This window comes from Colletotrichum karsti, assembly GCF_011947395.1.
Source record: "Colletotrichum karsti strain CkLH20 chromosome Unknown Scaffold38, whole genome shotgun sequence".
Classification (NCBI taxonomy): domain Eukaryota; kingdom Fungi; phylum Ascomycota; class Sordariomycetes; order Glomerellales; family Glomerellaceae; genus Colletotrichum; species Colletotrichum karsti.
Genome location: NW_024065938.1, coordinates 516,394 through 535,412, shown reverse-complemented (window position 1 = coordinate 535,412; position 19,019 = coordinate 516,394). Strand labels below are relative to the sequence as shown.

General features: G+C 53.3%; 8 protein-coding genes across 8 annotated transcripts; 4 read left to right on the top strand and 4 right to left on the bottom strand.

Annotated features, from left to right (window-relative positions):
• Positions 1-195: 195 nt before the first annotated feature.
• Positions 196-1,690, top strand: CkaCkLH20_10253 (uncharacterized protein; the record flags this gene model as incomplete). The annotated part of the gene is made up of 3 exons (XM_038892967.1): positions 196-340; positions 393-727; positions 977-1,690. The coding sequence occupies 3 exons, from the start codon at positions 196-198 to the stop codon at positions 1,688-1,690; spliced, it is 1,194 nt and encodes a 397-aa protein (XP_038741887.1).
• Positions 1,691-4,610: 2,920 nt separating this feature from the next.
• Positions 4,611-5,006, bottom strand: CkaCkLH20_10252 (uncharacterized protein; the record flags this gene model as incomplete). The annotated part of the gene is made up of 1 exon (XM_038892966.1): positions 4,611-5,006. The coding sequence occupies one exon, from the start codon at positions 5,004-5,006 to the stop codon at positions 4,611-4,613; it is 396 nt and encodes a 131-aa protein (XP_038741886.1).
• Positions 5,007-5,482: 476 nt separating this feature from the next.
• On the top strand, positions 5,483-6,061 carry CkaCkLH20_10251 (uncharacterized protein; the record flags this gene model as incomplete). Its single annotated transcript, XM_038892965.1, has 1 exon — positions 5,483-6,061. One exon carries the CDS (start codon positions 5,483-5,485, stop codon positions 6,059-6,061), a length of 579 nt encoding a protein of 192 aa, XP_038741885.1.
• A 1,135-nt stretch (positions 6,062-7,196) lies between these two features.
• On the bottom strand, positions 7,197-8,404 carry CkaCkLH20_10250 (uv-damaged dna-binding protein; the record flags this gene model as incomplete). Its single annotated transcript, XM_038892964.1, has 3 exons — positions 7,197-7,365; positions 7,427-7,919; positions 8,005-8,404. 3 exons carry the CDS (start codon positions 8,402-8,404, stop codon positions 7,197-7,199), a joined length of 1,062 nt encoding a protein of 353 aa, XP_038741884.1.
• A 931-nt stretch (positions 8,405-9,335) lies between these two features.
• On the bottom strand, positions 9,336-10,978 carry CkaCkLH20_10249 (FAD binding domain-containing protein; the record flags this gene model as incomplete). The annotated part of the gene is made up of 3 exons (XM_038892963.1): positions 9,336-9,837; positions 9,886-10,814; positions 10,865-10,978. 3 exons carry the CDS (start codon positions 10,976-10,978, stop codon positions 9,336-9,338), a joined length of 1,545 nt encoding a protein of 514 aa, XP_038741883.1.
• Positions 10,979-12,949: 1,971 nt separating this feature from the next.
• Positions 12,950-14,990, top strand: CkaCkLH20_10248 (fungal specific transcription factor domain-containing protein; the record flags this gene model as incomplete). The annotated part of the gene is made up of 5 exons (XM_038892962.1): positions 12,950-13,669; positions 13,722-13,987; positions 14,045-14,201; positions 14,256-14,500; positions 14,555-14,990. 5 exons carry the CDS (start codon positions 12,950-12,952, stop codon positions 14,988-14,990), a joined length of 1,824 nt encoding a protein of 607 aa, XP_038741882.1.
• Positions 14,991-15,065: 75 nt separating this feature from the next.
• On the bottom strand, positions 15,066-16,805 carry CkaCkLH20_10247 (amidase; the record flags this gene model as incomplete). Its single annotated transcript, XM_038892961.1, has 1 exon — positions 15,066-16,805. One exon carries the CDS (start codon positions 16,803-16,805, stop codon positions 15,066-15,068), a length of 1,740 nt encoding a protein of 579 aa, XP_038741881.1.
• An 891-nt stretch (positions 16,806-17,696) lies between these two features.
• Positions 17,697-18,761, top strand: CkaCkLH20_10246 (inosine/uridine-preferring nucleoside hydrolase; the record flags this gene model as incomplete). Its single annotated transcript, XM_038892960.1, has 2 exons — positions 17,697-17,803; positions 17,861-18,761. 2 exons carry the CDS (start codon positions 17,697-17,699, stop codon positions 18,759-18,761), a joined length of 1,008 nt encoding a protein of 335 aa, XP_038741880.1.
• Positions 18,762-19,019: the final 258 nt, after the last annotated feature.

Genomic DNA, 19,019 nt, shown 5'->3' with positions numbered 1-19,019 from the left:
GAAACGACCAGTCTGCCCTGCTTCGGTCAGTTTTTTTTCACCTCTTTTGGACTTCACGCTGCCCGCGTCGCTCTGTTCGCTGTCCGCGTTCCTCTTCGCCGCCGCCGCCGCCGCCATCGTCATTGGTTCTGTCGTCTCTGTCGCCCTCCGCTGTCCTTTGAGTATTCAACGCTGTTTGTTTGTTTATTCATCGCGATGGCCCCCCCCGCTGGTCTCGCCCGCTGGCTGGCCGTTTTCATTGTCCTTTCGGTCAATGGCTTCGTTGCCCTGTCGCGTGCGATCCCGCTGCTGCTGCTGCTGAACTTCGCCGTCTCCGCCTGGCTTGTCGGCCATTTCACAGGTATGTGGGCTGAATACTGCTTGATTCGAACGCACTAACAAGAGGCAAATAGTCATCTGGCTTATCCTGCCTTTTTATATGGGCAATGACTTGTCTAGCACGGGTTCGAGTGGTCTCGCCGCGGCTGGCATCACCATCCTGTCGCTGTACGCCGTCATCCTGTTCTTCGCCTTGGGCTCCTGCCTTGTCTTGTGGTACCGGTCGTTCCTCCTCTGGTGGTTCGAGAGTTCCCGGTTCCCCGCCGCCGCCAACACAGGGTTAAAGACCACGATGCAGTGGTACTATGGCTTTGATTTCTGGTTCGAAGCTCGCCTCGATCCCAGCAAGACGCGCCGCCTCGACCGTACGTACGCAGACAGAGGCGAATATGCTCTCCTGGATCATTATGTGAGTATTCCCATCCTTCTCTTAATCATTATCTCTGTTGTTTCTGCCGTCTACGGCTGCCCTTGGTTGTCTCTCTCCGTCGCCAATCATCTCTCATCATCCCTTGTCGTCTCCCGTCGTCGTCCGGCGTCGTTGTCTCCCGTCGTCGTCTCCCGTCATCGTCCTCGTCGTCGTCCTCGTCGTCTTCCGTCATCTCTCGTCGTCCTTGATGTATTATGTTCTATACGAGTCTTTACTAACACCTTCCAGTGTACCTGGCTTTGGACTCCGGTTTGCCTACAGACAATCAAGCCATACCTGCTCGTCATGGTTTTCGTCACGGTTCACCAGTCCTTCGTTCTCGCCGTCTTGGCTTGGTCCGTGTCGCGTCGTTCCTGGCGCAATACCACCTCCGCCTTCTCTGCTCTGGCTGTTTTCTTTCCCCTCCTTATTCTCTGGTTAAAGTTGACTCCGTTTATCCGTAAATGGACGATGCTCGCCGTACAGAATCGGACAGCGTTCGAATACCGCAACTTTGTGCACCGAAGGCGGCGACCGACATGGAGGATGGCCGTTTGGGATGGCAGACACCTCCGGCGCTATTCCGCCACATTCAACCCCTGGGACTTGGGTGACTGGAAGGCCAACTGCCGCGCCGCGCTGGGTGAGCATTGGTGGCAGTGGCCTCTATTTTGGCTGCAGCCAACCCGCGTTCACCGGTACGGAAGCTACGATGGTTCGGACCTGCCGCTCGGGGACAGATGGCTTGACTTTCTCGCCACTCGTCACGACCCAGGCATCGTTTCCTTCGGTCCCACCGGCGACGACAACGACGACAACAATCTCGACTCCGACTACGACTCCGACTCCTCTGGGGGAGGGTCATCGGTCATCGAACTTGTTGGCATCCGCCCGGCCCCGGAGCCAGCTCCCTTGCCGGCCGCTGTCGTCCGCAACCGCACGACGTATTCTTCTGAATACTAGAGTGGTGCTGGCCGCCCATGCCTTCCCGTCTGCCGCTTCGTCTTTGGTTTTAGCTCTTTGAACGCCTGTACTCGCGCATCACGGGCCCTGTTTCCGCCGCCCAACCCCGACCGCACACCGACACCGGCGCACCGCTACCGGCCATCTCATTTGCTTCAGGTTGATGCCCTGAAAGCGCCCATTGGGGGAAGGAAAACCCCCTGAACAAACCCGAGGAGGATAAATCTCGTAAAAAAGCTAGCCTGACATGTCGCACCTTCACGCTGGGTGTCAGGCGTTAGTACACCGTCAACCTTTTCGACTGGGCATCGAAGACGGCGAACCGACGCGACAACGGATCGCATATCATCACTCAACGCGATCCGCCCCTGGGACAACCAATCACTCAATGGCTCGAATCAGACAAATTCTCTTAGGTCGAGTTCATCCCAGGAACTCTACAGTCATTTGCGCAATCACCAACAAACACATCAACTTACCACAAAGCAGCCATCTCATGACAGTGGCGGCTGTCTGCGATGAGCTTGGCACGGTGATCAATCAACTTCTCTTCAACCTGCGCACGACTGTAACCTCAGTGGAGCTTCATCAACTCCCGACTCAATCTCCAACGCGGCTCACTCAGACGCGTGGAACATCTCCAAGTTCCAACTGATCCAACACATCACATCGCCGGCTCAGCTTTTGGCATCTCGAAGCCTTGGTGGCGCAACAACAATACTTTCCAACTGTGGCACTACTACAGTGACGATTTCTTCTCCGGAGCACACTTAGCTTCTGCATTTGGCGGTTCGGGAACTTCTTTTGAATCTCAATACTCGACACAACACATCATTCGGACTCTGGTTCAATCTCTGGGGCGGCAGAGGTTTGGCGTGTTCAACTTCATTCACCAAGAAGCAACACATGGCCTTCGCTATGGTCAGTGTCTGGTGAACGTTTGACCTCATCCACCAGTCATCCATCACACCAACTCTTCCTTGTTAGTCTCTGGGGCAGCAGAGACTCGACAATTCGACTTCAGTCACAACAAGATTCATCACACAACACCAATTCCTCCATGTTGATCTCTGGGGCAGCAGAGATTCGGCAATTCGACTTCGGTCACAACAAGATCACCACACTATACCAACTCTTCCTTATTGGTCTCTGGGGCAGCAGAGATCCGACACCTCGACCACACCTAACCATCTTCTGGTCTCTGGGGCAGCAGAGATCCGACACCTCACCCACACCTAACCATCTTCTAATTTCTGGGGCAGCAGAGATCCGACACCTCACCCACACCTAACTATCTTGTAATCTCTGGGGCAGCAGAGATCCGACACCATACACATAACCATCTTCTGATCTCTGAGACAGCAGAGACGCACAGGTTCAGCAGAAATGTGGACTGCACACTTCGACTACAACACCGCCTTACAGGCTTTGGCTTCTTGGACAGCAGAGGCTTAGCAATTCACAGAGACCCCACCGCAGTTCACGGCATTCAAAGCGGTCTTGGAATCTTGCGCATCATTCAATTATTGTTTGCAACTCCTTGTCAGTCTCCGGGGCAGCGGAGACTTACCAATGCGTTTGCCGATACCACTTCACCTTCTCAGTTGATTCAGCAATCCCATCGCCTCAAATCTTTCCAAGGAAACTTTCGGTGACACTTGCGCATCCTCAAACTCCAAGGCTGTGGACTTCTAGTGTGGCCAGCGCAGTCGAACACAGCATGATCCTTACAACAACGCCACCACCTCCCTAGGACGGGGCAAAATCGTTTCTCGAACCATGTGTTCAATTCAAAACACTGCTGTTAAAGGCGTGGAGCCAAAACAGTCACCACGACTGCTCGCACCTTTTCTCCGACAGAAGTTCGATTTCATTACTTGGATTTTGAACATCGACCTTGGGTGGACCGGGACTCGCGATTACACACTCGACGAAAACGCTCCTTGGGTCGCACCAGTTCGGCATCATGTTCCGGGCTATATTCGCAAATCATAATTGCGGCCGTCTGGTCTCGGTAAGACTATCTGTCTGTAGTTCTCACGGCGATTGTTGGTGGCAGGAAAACGTCCCAGATCAAAAGGGCTGACTCGAGTACTCTTGCCAGGAATGATCTGAACACGAAGCTCTCGTCGACGAGGATGTCCGTCTAACGTTTGCAAGTAAGCGCTTTTCATTTTACTCCCTACTTGAAGTGCTGACAAAACCCTCATGACTAGGCCGCCGATTCAGCTTCGGCCAGTCTCATCGATACAATGCCGCTGTCTAACCCCGTCGTCACATCACATCTTCGAACACACAGCATGGTCGGAATAAGTTTTGGCTGGGACAGAGGATTGAATGAGACGCAAGGAGAAACGGGGATTTAGAGACAAGTCAATGACTGTTGTCGACGGTTGGGGGGAGGGGGCGGTCGGAATCAAAAAGATTATGATGGTCATTGACAGACCTCATGCAATGCCGGGAATCAAGGGTTCTGGCTGAGACTTGACAGAAGCTTATTAGTACAAATGCGAAAAGAAGTTGTGCCCAACCTGGAAGAACAATGCATTGTCATCTCTCCTCTGACCCTCAGAGGAACTTCACAACTGAGCAAGCGTTGCAGACAAGCGCTCGCGCGGGTGCAAAGCTTGAACCTTGGGACACAAAGGTTGAAGTATGTGTAAAGGTCGAGGGCTAATGAACCTTTGTGGTTGTCTCCTTGAAGACTTCGATCTAGCAACTGGGCGTCTTGATTTGCAATTGTGGCTTTACAAGTCCAATCCATTTCTCCGAGTCTTCGTATCTCCCCTCTTCCACCTTGGTGTCTCCGGTCCAGCACCTGGGTGCTATGGGAGGATGACACATATCACGGGAACCCATGGGCTCGGAAAACCCTTTGCTTAAGATATTTGTATTTGTACTTCAGTGGTCGTCGTATCCTTTAGTATAAGTCAGATGTAGGTGGCTCATGGGAGCCCCTCACCCCGTGCACGGAGGTGATGCCGAAGGGGGCACACATGTGCTTATACCACCTCCTGCCCTCGGTGCTCCGAGCGGCCTTTTCAGGGCAGTCATCCTCGACGCACTTCATGAAGGAGAATTTCCACCAGTACAGAATGATGAAGCGCTGGTCCTCGCAGAAATCCTTCTTGGAGATGGTGTTGAGGTCCCAGGGCTTGACCAGCCCGTTCGCCTGGATCGCACACCTCTGCCAGCACTCGGGGAGCGTGGTGATGTCGACACGGTCTTCTTTTGGTGCCGGGGCGCCCCACCGTTCTTCCGCCACGGCGGAGCTTGAGAGCGCGAGGGCTGTGAGGAGTAGGGCTGTGACTTTCATCGTAGCGGTTGTCTAGTCTGTTAGTCTTGTGTCGAAGGAATGACAGAGGGGTTTTCGTTGTGTGGAGCATACCTGTTTATTGGTTGCGAGAGGATGCCGGAAGCTTTTGGAACTTGGAAGTTGGAGTGAACGCGGAGGGGTCGCTGATGAAGAAAGGAATTTGGAGTGGGATGTTCTCCCTCTTAAATACATGAATGCTGGCTTGGGAACCTTTATGGGGGACGTGGCTAAAAAAGACTTATGACATTGAGTGTTAAACTTTTCAGTACCGTTGGATCTTGAAAATGAAGACCTTTAAGGTCTTGTTTGGGAAAAAGTAAAGCATAAACGAATAGAGACGTTTGTCAAGTAAAATTTATATGCGTGTCTTAGGACCAGTGAATCCCCATCAACAAACCTTTCCTTCCGTCAAATCTTTTCAGATACCCTCAAACTACTTACAAGCGATTCTCACCAAACGCGGCGTTCTCTCCAAGATGTCGAGCCCACGCACTCGTACGAGCCGAGAGGCGACCCAGCACGGTAACAACTACAAGCCCCCGACAGCTCGCACCGTCGAGGAAGAGTATCTCCACAGCCTCGGCAGCCTCAGCCCTGTCGGAGACACAGAACACCAACCAGAACGACCTTCACACAAGACTCGCTCATCTTTCCCCGAAACAGTCGCGCCAGAGTTGACGTCAGATGAAGAAGCGAACACGTACTCCCCGAAGCTCTACGGCCGCGTAGAGTCATACCCCAGCCAGGCCTGGTTCAAGAAATACCGGCGTTGCGACGGGGACATAGATCGGCCGGGATTATACGTGTCAAGGGACGGCGGGGTCAAAAAGTCGAAATATGCGCCGGCGTGGAGGCGCCTGTATCGGAAATTCGACGAGCACGCGTTTACCTACGAAGCGCTCTTCGACTGGGGCGATACGACGAACCGGGTCGATAACTCGATTGGTCCGGCTGGGCCTGGGGCCCTCGCTGAACTGGCTGAGATACTGGGCCAGTTGGACGTCAGCGATACGGGTGGCGAGGAGGCGGTCGAGGGGGTTAAAGGAGAAAAGTAGACGGCGCCATTCGAGCTTTTCCGCTTGAAAATTTGGATTTCTTACTTCCATCTATCTCAGTACTGACCAGAAGTAAAAGCTTATGGAGAAACGTTTCTGATTATCGATTGTTAAACGTGTACTCGTTGGGTATGGCGAGCCAAAACAACAAGGGTGGCTGCATTGTATTGCGCGGAGAATTGCATTACGTGATCAGAAGTGAAGCCGTCGGTGGGGTGTCGCCGTCTTGCGTAGACAGTCTGTCCCATTTCCTCAAGGTCTTCTTCTTCTCAAGGTTGTTCGCCGTCACCTCGAGAAGGCCAAAGTTTCGTTGTAGACGGGACGTACAGCAGCCTGAAAACTTGACAATGAACTCAGCTGTGTGCTTGATGGGTATGGCGAGTTGTAAAATAGAGCAAAAGAATATTAAGGGTTGCTGCGTATTGCCATCTTAGGGTCTTGCCGTTCGCCATTGACTTGCCCTTAGGGTTTTCCGCAGCCAGTCAGTAGGTGTAAGTACCGAAGCAAACATAAGAAGAGAGTTCAAGGCATTCAGCCACGGAAAGTCTACCACCCGCCGTGTTCTTCCTTGGGATCTCACAGAGTCATCGCTCCCCTCAGGAGTCAGGGCAATCAGCGATGTTCAGGCGACCAGACAGAGTGATGACTGGTGTCTTCCTTAGTGTCGTCTTTATTGTTATCCTTATTGTTGTCCTTGGAGTATTGATGGTTCTTATCCTTTTTGTGATGGCTGGCCTGATTGACTGTTCTATCTTCGTGGGAGCTCTGCCTCGAGCCGAAGCGTAGGGATCACTCCGGACGGTGGTGATGATGGTAGGGAGGTCACGTTTTCGGCTACAAAGGGGGTTCCAGCAATCCGACTTTTCCTTCACGAGTGGGAGGTCTGAGGACGAATATCTACTCGAGCAAGGATGATCGAACAAGGAGTCGACCAGCATTGCAGGAACAAGAAGACGAATACTCTATTCGGCATTGAGGAGGGGCCCCGAGTTCTAGCAGATGTCTACCATGCAATCAACCGGATGCAGCTTATGGACCATGAAAGAAAGACGTTTACTCAACATAGGTAGAATCAGAGGGAGTGGCACAAACGAAGAGATGAAACGGTATAGGGTGGAGGAAGTAAAGATGCAACTCAGCACATCTCCCACAGCGGTCGCGGCAGGATGGTATGCTTCCGTGGCCCTGCTCGCTTGCTCGCCTCCTTCACAGTAACATAGACGACACGACGCTCCGGGTTGCCGGTTGTGATAGACCGAGACTCGAGACCGTAGTAGTCGGAGATGGAATGCGTCAGCCAACGCCTGCGTCAGGTTAGTAAACACATCACTCCATCTAGATTGCGACGCAGTCGTAAGGACATACTTGAACGAGGCACTCTCATCGTCGCCTAGAGAGTCGAACACCATGCCGGTGTCGACTTTCTCGCTGCCGACCTCTCGCCGGGCCTTCTTCCACCCCTTGCCGGCGGCGCTCATGCCCTTGCGCCCAACGAAGACGATCTCTTCGTCCTCGCTGTCGCCTTCCGCGTCGCTCTCCTCACTGCGCTCCTTAAGGAAGTTCCTCACGGGTTCCTCCAGCACGCGAACCCACCCCTTAACCGCCGGGGTACGTTTGGCTTGGTCTCGGAGGTCACGAGGAACCTCTCCGATACCCAGGCCCGTAGCCGAGCCGTTCTTCCGCTGCTGCTTCTTGCGCTGCGCCTGCAGCTTCGACGTCTTATCCTCGATGTGCTGACGGAGACCGGTGTCCCAGAACTTCGCGATATCGTAGGGTACGACCTGGACAGGGTATGTAGGGTGGACTTCCCAGTCGCTGGGCAGAGGGGGCTGGACGTTCGGCACGCCGATGAGACGGTCTATGATGACGCAAAGAGGTTAGCGGAGGAACGAGACGCTAGCGGACACGAAGCGCATGGGGGCAGGGAAGGGGTTGGAACGCACCATTCTCCCATCTGCGACGCTGCCGAGTACCCTCGTTGCCCTTCAACAGCGCCTCCCTCGTCTTCTGGCTGTCCCTCCGACTGAGCGGACGACGGATGGGCGGCTGCTGAACAGCCGGCGCATCAATCGTCACGGTCGCCTTCTTCAGCTGCTCGTCGATGTTGATCGCCAGGGGCGTGCCCGTGCCACGGGCGACCGGGCTGACGCTGAGCGACTCAAGAGCCGAGATCGTCCATGCTTCGATATCGATCGCGGAGCCTTCAGGCTGAGATGCGTTGAGGCTCGCGAGGGGAGTCTGGGACTGCGGCGGAGGAGTCGGCTGGGCGGCGGGAGGGGCGGCAGCGGCCGTCGTAGAAGCGTTAAAGTCCTCCGGGGGAGGGACGGCACCGTAGATAGCCATGCTGGGCGAAGAAGATCTCGTGTGGTCGGTCGCGCGCGTGGGTGGTTTCGTGATCGGGATCGATGGATGTCGTCGAGGTGAGGTAGGGTTCAGGGCTGGCGATAACGACGATAAGGGCGGAGATCGCGGGGTGGAGGCTCTGTCGATAAGCTGGGACGGAGGGGTCAGAGGGCGAGGGCACCAGACGTTTCAAGAGCGCAATGTCGTGCGGATTCTGATCTATCGAAGTTGGAAACGATACTCTGCGTGAAGAATGCCAACGTCGACAGGATAACGAAGTGGTTGAAGTGGCAAGTGGGTTGAGGTGGAAATGGACGGGGGGTAGTTCGACGCGAAGGCGGACCGGGATCGTCTTAGCTCCGGGAATGACCAGCATGACACAGTCGATTTCGGAGCTTCGGCCAATCAGGACGCGATCGCAAACCACGTCTTCGGCGGGTGAATCACGAGCCATTTTGCTCCCGCTTTCATCACACTGATTCACCTCGACTCATCGACAGTTTTGTCCCGCTGTGCCTCAATATTGTGACTGAACCGGATCCATTTTCTCTTCAGCGCCCATGCTGAAAAGTTGATAAAGGCAATTATGATGTAATTCCATCAAGGTATGATGGAGCTTGCTGCTTCAGAGTTTCCGAGAAGCAACAACTACTGAACATGACTCAAAGAAAAGAAACTCGAGAAAAGACTGTGTTCAAGCTGACTCTGCATCTACTGTGGCATTTGCTGAAAAAAAAGATCGAAGTGGGAAACCCCGCGCCTTCGAAGCGACTCATTTTTGACGAAACACAAGACCAAGTGGAACGCCTAAGAGCCGACCCGAATATGATTTCTAGCTCCAACAGTGGCAGACAATGATCAAGTTGAATGAAGTAAAATCATTTTGATAAACTTCTAGATGAACATTATGGATGCTCCCGCGTTGAAGCTGTCAGCCCGCCCTAGAAAGCTTGAAACCTCCCGGAATACGAGTCTGGAACACGCCCTCCGGATCATACTTCTCGGCTACCTCGCGCATATACTCAAGGTTGTCGGAACCGTAGCTGCCAAGAGAGTCCTGGCGAGCGCTCGCGTAGTTGAGGTACACCAAATCCTCTGCTCCATCGACAGACTCAGCGAAGTCGTTCAGCTTGCCGGCCATCTCATTCAACCTCTGCTCAGCGACGGCGAAGTCGGCCTCGTTGGTGTCGACAAATACCGCAGCCGTCCACATGATTGCGTTATTTCTCATGTTCTCGAGACCGAGCATGTTACCGCCCTTCTCCTCGCCGATGCGTCCGTAATCCTTGGTTACGGGCTGCAAGAAGATCATCGTTCCGAAAGACTCCTCCCCGATAGATTCTTGAAGAGATTGAACAAATTCTTCGTGGAGCTTTGCGGAGTGCTGCAGGATCTCCTTATCACTCTTGTACAGTAGGGTGGCTCCGGCGGCCCTGGTTTGGTCAGTCGTGGTTCCATGCAAGGCATCAGTGAATGCTTACCATCTGTTTCCCGCCACTTGGGACTCGTTTGCAGATTTCGCCAGAGTCTTTTTTTCGGTGCTGTTGAAAACAGCAGGAATCTCTCTGAGACTGTCGTAGGCTGTCGTCACATTGTCCTCTCCAGCTGTGTTCACGTAGATGGTACCAATCGTGATTGCCGTTCTCTCAGAGCCTTCGTAAGCGAGGTACGTGACCAGCGCATTGTCCGCCATCGACATGTCGTAATTAGCAAACTCGACGAGAGTGTCCGCGACGGCATCGGTGGCGTTTCCGGGAAGAAGGCGGACCTCATAGTGAAGCTCTCTCGTCGGCAGTGCCTCCAAATCGAAACGCGTCACAATTCCGAAATTTGAGCCACCGCCTTTAAGGGCCCTCCAAAGATCGGCATTGCACGACTTGTTGGCGTTCGTGATTGTTCCGTTAGCGAGAACGACTTCGTAGTTGACCACGTTATCGGCGCCGAAGCCCCTGGCTGGTGAGAAGAAGGAGGTACCGCCGCCGAGGAGGAAGCCTCCCACGCCCACGTTGCCATCTCGGCCACCTACAACAACGACTCCTTGGTCATCTAGGTCCTTGTAAACGTACTGCCAGTGACCCCCTGTGTCGACTCTGGCGACGTTGGTCTCCTTGTCGTAGATTGAGGAGTTCATGTGGGTCAGATCAATTGTGACGCCGTTCTGGATGTTATTGTTGAGCTGCCAGCCGTGGCCACCGCTACGGACTGCGATGTGCCAGTCGCCTGCACCGTTACCGGCGTCGAGAAGGGTGGTAAGGACGAGGGCAACCTCTTCGGCACTTTGAGGAAGAACAAGACACCATGGGTGTTGTCGAGCGTTTTTGGCCCACCAGGTGTTCAGCTGAGCTTCATAGGCAGCATCGGCTGGGAGAAGTACTCTGTCCTTTAGGCCCGCGGTGATCAATGCATCACACTACCAAGATTCAGTGATGGCCAACAGGCAAGATCTTGCAAGATACATACTGGAGGGTTCCCCCCTTTGAAAGGGCTAGGTAGCGTCCCGTTGTTATCTGAACTGCAGTTGGATGCCGCAGCGAGCCCAGCAAAGACTCCGGCTTTCATCATGCGCTTCAACATACTTTTCTTTTCGTGGCTTGTTATTAAGACAAATACGGATGGCTCTTGCCGTACAATATGGCGACTGTAAAGTATGACGGCGAGGATGATGGTGCTGTATCAGAGCACAAACCCGAGATCTCTGCCATTGAGGCCTGGGCTATATACCACATCTCGCAGCTGCTTTTGATGCTATTCACCAACATGGATCAACTTTTCAACTTGAATGATGGCTATGCCCCGGGTCCTCGGTCCCGTACCTCTTGCCTTAAGACGTCTATCGACATACCTGCAGCACGCGGTCTCAGCTGAAAGATTGGCGATTTCCTGTTCGTTGCCCAACTTGTACCACGTCATTGGCAGCGTGCGCTCCTCTGAGGCTGAAGTCAAGAATTGGCAAAACTAATTGCCCAAATCAGTGATTCTCGTGCCCGATTAGTCCTGAGAACAGCCGGAATGATTTCCATGCTCCCGGCACCAGGGCGCGAACTCCGCACTGCTGTTCCCCGCAATGATGCTCCGGGCCCGAGGGCCCGGCGCGGAGTCCGGGCGCCCCCTCATCTTCGTCAGACTCTGCTGACTGCAGTTGACAGAATCAAGGCGAGGAATCCGGCTGCCTAGCTCTGACCCACGCGTGCGCCGTCAGCCGATGGGATGGCGTACATGTGAGTCTATGAACGAGTAAGAATACCTATTCGGGTGTCGATTTGCCAAGAACCCAGGATTTTGGGTGGCCCGATGTTCTCTGGGCATTTCTGATAACCCTTTACGGTAATGACTTTCCTCGGACTCAGGTCTGCGCCAAGGAGGCAAAACGATGATATTATGGGCAGTCAAGATGTCGTTGACTGGCCATTGCTGAAGTGCTGGACTGGCAACTCGTGATTCCAACCAGTCGCTGCCAAAGTTGATGGAGGATTCTTGTGAGATGCATTAAAAAAGCTAAGACCATGCATTTGGGATGCTTCCAGATATTTTCTTGCGGTTCCTTTGTGAGTCACACATATCTTCACTTCAATGATTTTGAAATAGTTTGACCTGACGATAGATGACTTTCGCGTAAGAAACGAGATAAAATCAACCAAACATGTACGACTATACCAGAGAGAGCATGATCTCATGATGTCGAAAGACGAGTATCTACAGCTTATTTTAAAGGGATGACTTTGGTATGATTGTCAAGTTATCGTGAAGTCAGATTTAAGTTGAAATAGACGTGACGCTCTTATGCTAGCACTCTCGACCAGACCGAAGAACTATTTTTAACTTCCCCAGAAAGAATCTAGAACACGTCTCAGCCAGCCTTCAACATGTGGTCTTGATCCCATCTCGTAAACCTGCCAACACCCTTCATCCGGTTCGGTTATGCCCTACCGAGGAAGGCGCTGTTGGCTTCGATACATGCAAGGATGTGGTCCAATCAAACAGCAAATACGACTCTCCAACGGCCCTGTGGCAAGATTCGAGTAGTTGTCGTGCAGCAAGGAATGCAACTGTAGATCTACCCATAAGCCTCTTTGATGAGGTGTCAAGAACTTCGTTACCCGATTACTAGGCAGCAACTAGTAACCCGACACCATATCGCGAATAAAGCCAACGCCGGGCTGGGCCATATTTCTCACTTGATGTTTCGACATTGTTCAGAAACCCCACTCAAATTTTCAATTGCTTTCAATTCACGTTGGGCTTGACAAGGTGGTTACTATGGAGACTTCGAGTGGCAGGAGACCTGCGGCGAGTCCTCTGTACCCCCATTCAGCAATTAGTTCATCGGTGCTGACAGTGTGAACTAGTGCGATCAATGCAAAGACCGAAAAGTAAGATCAACCGTACCTAATCTCTGCGGAACAAACGGCTCATAAGCAACAGACAAAATGTGATCGCGAATCGCCATGCTCAAGTTGCGTCGCGTCAGGCCTCAGCTGCCGCATCAGCCATCGCTCAACCGAGCGACGTCAGCGTGTCCTCATCTCTCCGCGCTACGATGAAGCAATGGAAAATGTTGATCGCTCCCTCCGCGAGGTCTCTCAAGCAGTCCAGAAACTCCTCCAAATCAACGAGAAGAGCCCAGCCCCGTCTTCGAGGGACTCTCCTTCGTCCTACATCAGCACCAACCCTTCCAACATCGCCGTGATGTCCGAGGGGTACCGCGGCGACTCCTCCTTCAACGCCCATGTTCACAAGGTCACAGATGCTCTCAGAGATGCAGCATCGAACCTGGAGTTGACCATGGGAGATCCGACGTTTACGACGACAACGCGCATGATTGAGCAGACCGCCGATAGCGAGGAGGGGAGCACGCCTTCGGATGGCAGTTCTCCGTCGACTTTCAAAGTCCAGTACCCCGAGCTGGAGGGTAGATCACTTCCTCCGATAGAGAAGGTTCTCAAGTTGCTCAGGCTGGCGCAAGTCGAGAAACAGAGATTCTTCGTCGACTGCTCCGTTGTCGATGAGCAGGAGTTTACCGACTTTTGCCAGAAGGTCTATTTCGCTGTTAACGACTACTCCATATTATCATGGGTAATTGTAAACACTGGCCTATTCTACCTGTTTCTCAACCTCAAGGAACACTACCATGCGCAAATTGGAGTTACATACGCCGACATCCTTGCATACTCCCAACTGCTCAAAGAAAACATCGAAGCAGCGATGCAGTCACTGAGACTCTGCAATGATCCGTGCATGGAAGCTTGTCAGGCCTTCTCCCTCTTGGTATGTTCGAAATTTCCCTCTTCTTTCCAGTGTCGCTAATGAGCTATTTCAGTACACATATTGCAACAGATCTGGACGAAGTCCGCTTGCTTGGCAGATGATCTCCGCTGCCTCGAGAATGTGCATCGACCTTGGCTGGCATCGTCTTCCAAAAGACGGCCCAAAGGTCTGCAAAGAACGGCAGGTATTTTGGCACATATACATCCACGACAAGGGTATGGCCTTCACACTAGGCCGGACCCCGTCTATCCACCCGTACGATGTTTCGACACCGCGGCCAACTGTCCCTGATGATTATGTCTCGGGGGTACCCATACAGTAAGTTCTTGTCTCAAAAGAAGAGCCATCTCATTCTTTGTGTTAAAACATCAACAGCCTCTATGTTGGCTACGTGGAGTATGCCATTATTGTTGGCGACATGCACATCCAGTTGTTCTCCGCCGTAGCACTGCAAGAATCTCAGCAAAACCGGATCGAGACAGCGAAGTCATTTGCTAGCAAGATTTTGCAAGCAAACAGAGACATAAAACAGGTGCGATCAATACCTGCTTCGTTGAAGCAGGACGAGACTGACTCAACTCACCAGTCGCTTCGAGATGATCCGCCGACGAGCGACATCTATCTGGCACCGATCATGTTATTCGACGTCATCATGTTCAGTCTGGTGACGATTGCGTATCGCATTGTTCCGTGCGAAGAGCCAAATCAGAGTCCGCTGAAATGCAACATTGCTTGCATCGACGCAGCCCGAAAGGCCCTGAATACAATGGTTCAACATTACGATGACTGGGGTTCCGGCGATCAGACTAGTTGGACTATGCTGCTGAACATGTAAGTCCTTGATCTATCCTCGAAAAGCTACTCCAGCTTACTTACTTGTGATAGAATGTTCTCCATGCTGCCCTTCGCGGCATTCGTCGTTCTCGCAGGAAACACCATCGCTACATCCTCATCTGGCGACTTAGCGCTCATGGCATCCACGGTGACTGCTTTAGAGCCCATGGCGTCGAGCTCACCTTCGGGTAGGAAGTTGTACGACGTCTGCAAGACGTTCCATCAGCTGGCCAGCTTTGCTATTGCTAGACAGACAGTACTCGCAGGCACACCCCCGGAAGCACCTGTGATTCCAGCCTCTGTGTACGATCAGCATGCCGGTGGAGAGTTTCCGTTGCCTTTGGGCGACTTGGATGCGGCAGCTTATGACCATATTATGGCGCCACAAGACTGGGACACGGTTATGAACGAGTTTGAGCTGGGGACCGGGGCTGGAGCGATGGCGTCGTTTGTTGAGCCGTACATGCCGTTCGGTGGCAGGTTGTGATAGAGATACCTCCGATGCTGCGGCGGTATAGAGTACAGAGCGTGATAAAGGTTTATGGCAGATTTTCACGTGAATTTACAGCTTCTGCTTGATACCACTACTTGCCTTACAAGCATCGTCGACCCAGCCCATAACTGAAATGAGCTTCTCATCCTGCAGCTTCGGCACAACGACCTGAACGCTGAGAGGTGTACCCAGGTACATCCTACGATCGATCTTGCCCTCGTCCCATAATTCACGATTCCTCTCGTCCCAGCTACTCAAGATCTTTCCGCCTTGGGTCCTTCCAAGTTGCAGATCACTCTGAATGACCTGGCGCAACGGCACTGTTCCAGCTGGATAGTCAAGCAGCACCCAACTGCTCGTTATGCCGACCGCATTGTATCGATCAATAGGTGGCACGGGATGCGGCGCCACGGGGCATACGATCGCATCGATCTTCTGTCTCCTGCGGCCGTGCTCGTCATCCTCAACCCATATCTTCAGCATCTCACGCTCAAGCTGGGCCCGCTGTGCTTGAAACTCCGCAACCTGCGTGAGTGATCGCGGATTGCCTCTTTTGAAACGAGACGCTGTCCACGGAACGAGTGGCTCCCCCGTGGCCTCGATCATGTCCGCCATCGGACCGGACCCGTCGACGCCCATGAGTTTGTTCATGACGGACTGGGCCTTTGTCAATGCCTTGGGAGTTTCAATAGGGATAACCTTGACGTTGCCCATTTTCGCGAGGGCAGAGGCGACTTCGTCCAGAACATTGACGATGGGTGGATGAGGACTGCAATTTCCATCACTCCGAAGCACCCCGACGACTAGTTCACCATTCTTGCCGCTTCCCGAAGCACGAGTGTTGCGAGGTGTGAGAGACCACGGCGTCGGCATACAATCTTCTCCCCATAACGCGGCACGAGGCATGACCTCTCGCAGGAGAGTATCAATGTCTTCGACGCTGCGCCCGATGGGCCCTGCCACGGCTTGGACCGAAGTGCGACTCATCCCTTCGATACCCGTTAGAACCTGCCCACCGTATGGTACGCGACCATTCGAGGGCTTAAACCCGTAGACTCCATTGCACATAGCCGGGATACGGATACTGCCACCAATGTCTGTGCCGATGCCAATCATGGAGCCCTTCATGGCAGCCATCACACCCTCTCCGCCGGATGAACCGCCTGCGGTGCATAGCCGATTGATGGGATTCATGGTTCGGCCGAAGACGTTGTTGACGGAGTCCAAACTCGCTAGAGTCTGTGGGATGTTTGTCTTTGCTATGATGACGCATCCGAGAGAGAGCAGAAGGTCGATGAGAGGCGCATTTTGCGTAGCGGGCTTGTAGCATAAGTACGCTAGGCCCATAGATGAGTCGACGCCGGCGATATTGAACGTGTCTTTCACCGAAACAGGAAGTCCATGGAGCGGACCAAATGGCTTGCCATTTTCTTTGAGGTACTTGTCGAGAAACGCGGCACGCTCGAGGGCGGCATCGAACAGTGGATCGGTGAGACAGTTCGTGAGCTGCTGTGCGATTGCGGCACGATGGCAGAAGGCCTCAGCAACTTGGACGGCGGAGACGGCCTGAGATGAAATTGCCTTGAGAAGTCTCGGGATAGTGTAACCCTCGGTGACGGAGATCTCGAATCCGGAAAGGAACTGACGGGGAATATTGATGACATTCTGGGGACCGTCCCGGAGCTCAGGCGGGTCTCTCGGAATGACGTTCGGCGGGAGGCGCCATTTCGCAGGGATACAGGCGGCTCGATCGGCCTGTTTCCGGCGGGCGATGGGGATCCACGGTGCTTCCGACGACGGCGATGACATGTTGAGTGTCTTTTGATGGAGCAAAGGAGATGCTTGGTCAGTCTTTGATATTCCAAGCGAAGCGCAGCGTCTCGGTGAAGTTCAACTCGTGGAGAGCTCGTGAATACTCCATCCCCTCGGCGAGCGAGGGGTATGAAGCGGGAGCTGGCATCAAACCTCGGCAGATATTAGAGATCATGTTTCCGGTGTTGTTGGTGCCGTGATGTGTCGTATTTCTTAACAATTACCCCGACTTTCAGAAGGATTGGACCGATGCTGGTCCCCTTACCGCCCGTGTTTCTCGGTACGTACCGCCTCACGAGTGCCCAACAAACTTGAATCTCATGTTCACTCACCATCATCAATTCAGGAAGAAGGCAAATGAAACAGACCTTGAATGTACATATCATGGCACAACGGTAGCACCCGAGGGTTGTTGAATTGTCGCTGGTGAGAACAAAATGAGAGGTGATATCAAACGGTGGTCCCTCCCGCGACTGAGATCTCATGTCCCAGCTCATAGTACCTAGAGTGAGTTGAGTCCCAAGATATCACGAGCTTGAGGAATTGTAGATCCACAGACAAACAATTGCTGATCGATCTGAAAGGAATCACTCAATTCATAAGACGCTCTTATCGCATCGTTATCATGGAATCGATCTAAGCATCAACCGTGAACCTTGCTTCCATGAATTTGCCGAGGGAAATCATCGCGGAAATGAAATTACCAAGATCCACTCCGCTCCTAGCATCGGAGTCGCAACAGGAGTCCGAATCCTCGCTATTATCAAGCCAAGATAAGGCTAATTTTTTCGATGCTACAAGAAGTCGAGAATCCCCTCATTTGATGGTTGTTGGCGGTTTCTTGCCCAGTTTTCTCGATAACGCAAGAGGAAGCTGACCTTAGCCAAGATGCGCGCCTCACCGCTGCAAATCGTCTTGAGCGCCCTCCTGGCCCATCCGGCCTTCGCAGCTCGCAAGAACGTAATCGTAGACACCGACATCTTCAGTGATTGCGAGTCAGTCCCCCCTCAATCTTCAACATCCCGCGAGTGAAATCTCTAACATCCTGACAGTGACACCGGCGCGCTCCTCCTCGCCGCGACCTCCCCCGAGATCAACCTCCTCGGCGTGAACGTCAACTATCCCTCAACCTACTCCGTCACCGCCACCTCCGCCATCCTCGCGCACTACAACCGGTCCTCCGTCCCCATCGGCGCGCGCCGCCCGCTCGCCGACGAGAGCTTCTTCGACACCTTCGCCTACGACCTCGGCGAGTACGCGAGCAAGATCTCGTACCACTTCTCCGGCGGCGCGCTGCCCTTCGGCCGGGCCGAGGACGCCTGGGACGCCGTCTCGCTGTACCGCAAGATCCTGGCCGAGGCCGAGGAGCCCGTGACCATCGCCTCGATCGGGTTCTTCGAGAATTTGTCGGGGCTGTTGAACTCCACCGCCGACAGGTACTCCAACCTCACCGGCCCGCAGCTGATCGAGAAGAAAGTGTCCGAGTTGGTCGTGATGGGCGGCGGGTACCCCTCCGGCCGGGAGTTTAACTTCTTCGGGGACAACCCGCTGGCTACCGCGCACGTTGTGAATAACTGGAAGGGCCGGGTCGTGTACTGCGGGACTGAGGTTGGCGGGACGGTGCTGTCCGGGGCGAAGTTGCTCGCCGAGGCTCCGGCGACGGATCCGGTAAGGCAGGCGTATATCTACTACAACTTCTACCGGCCGCGGGAGTCGTGGGATCCTCTCACGGTCTTGTACGCCATCCAGGGTTTGGGGGATGTATTCGAGTTCGGCAATGAGTACGGCTACAATTACGTCTATGCGAATGGGTCGAATGAGTGGGTTTATGACAAGAACGTTACGAACCAGTTCTGGCTGAACTTGAAGGTGGACAACGTCACGGCTGCGGATGCCCTTGATGAGCTCTATGTCCAGGGAGCACTGTCAGCAGCGAACGGAACTCTGGTATAAGATACTAGGATACTCAATACTTAATGTCTATTCCAATCGACTCAAGCTGCCAATGTGCAGGAATTATGGTTCATTCATGGACGTTGGCTCTGCGCGGTTTGAGGCGCAGATCGTGTATCCAGATGCTTCCGAAGTTCAAATACCTGCATATCTATCAGAGCAACCCGAAAGCGAGGTGCTCACGGATTCGGAAGCTTCCAAACAAGCATGCAATATGATACGGCGATCAGCAAATAACCTTACCACTTAAGCGCGGAG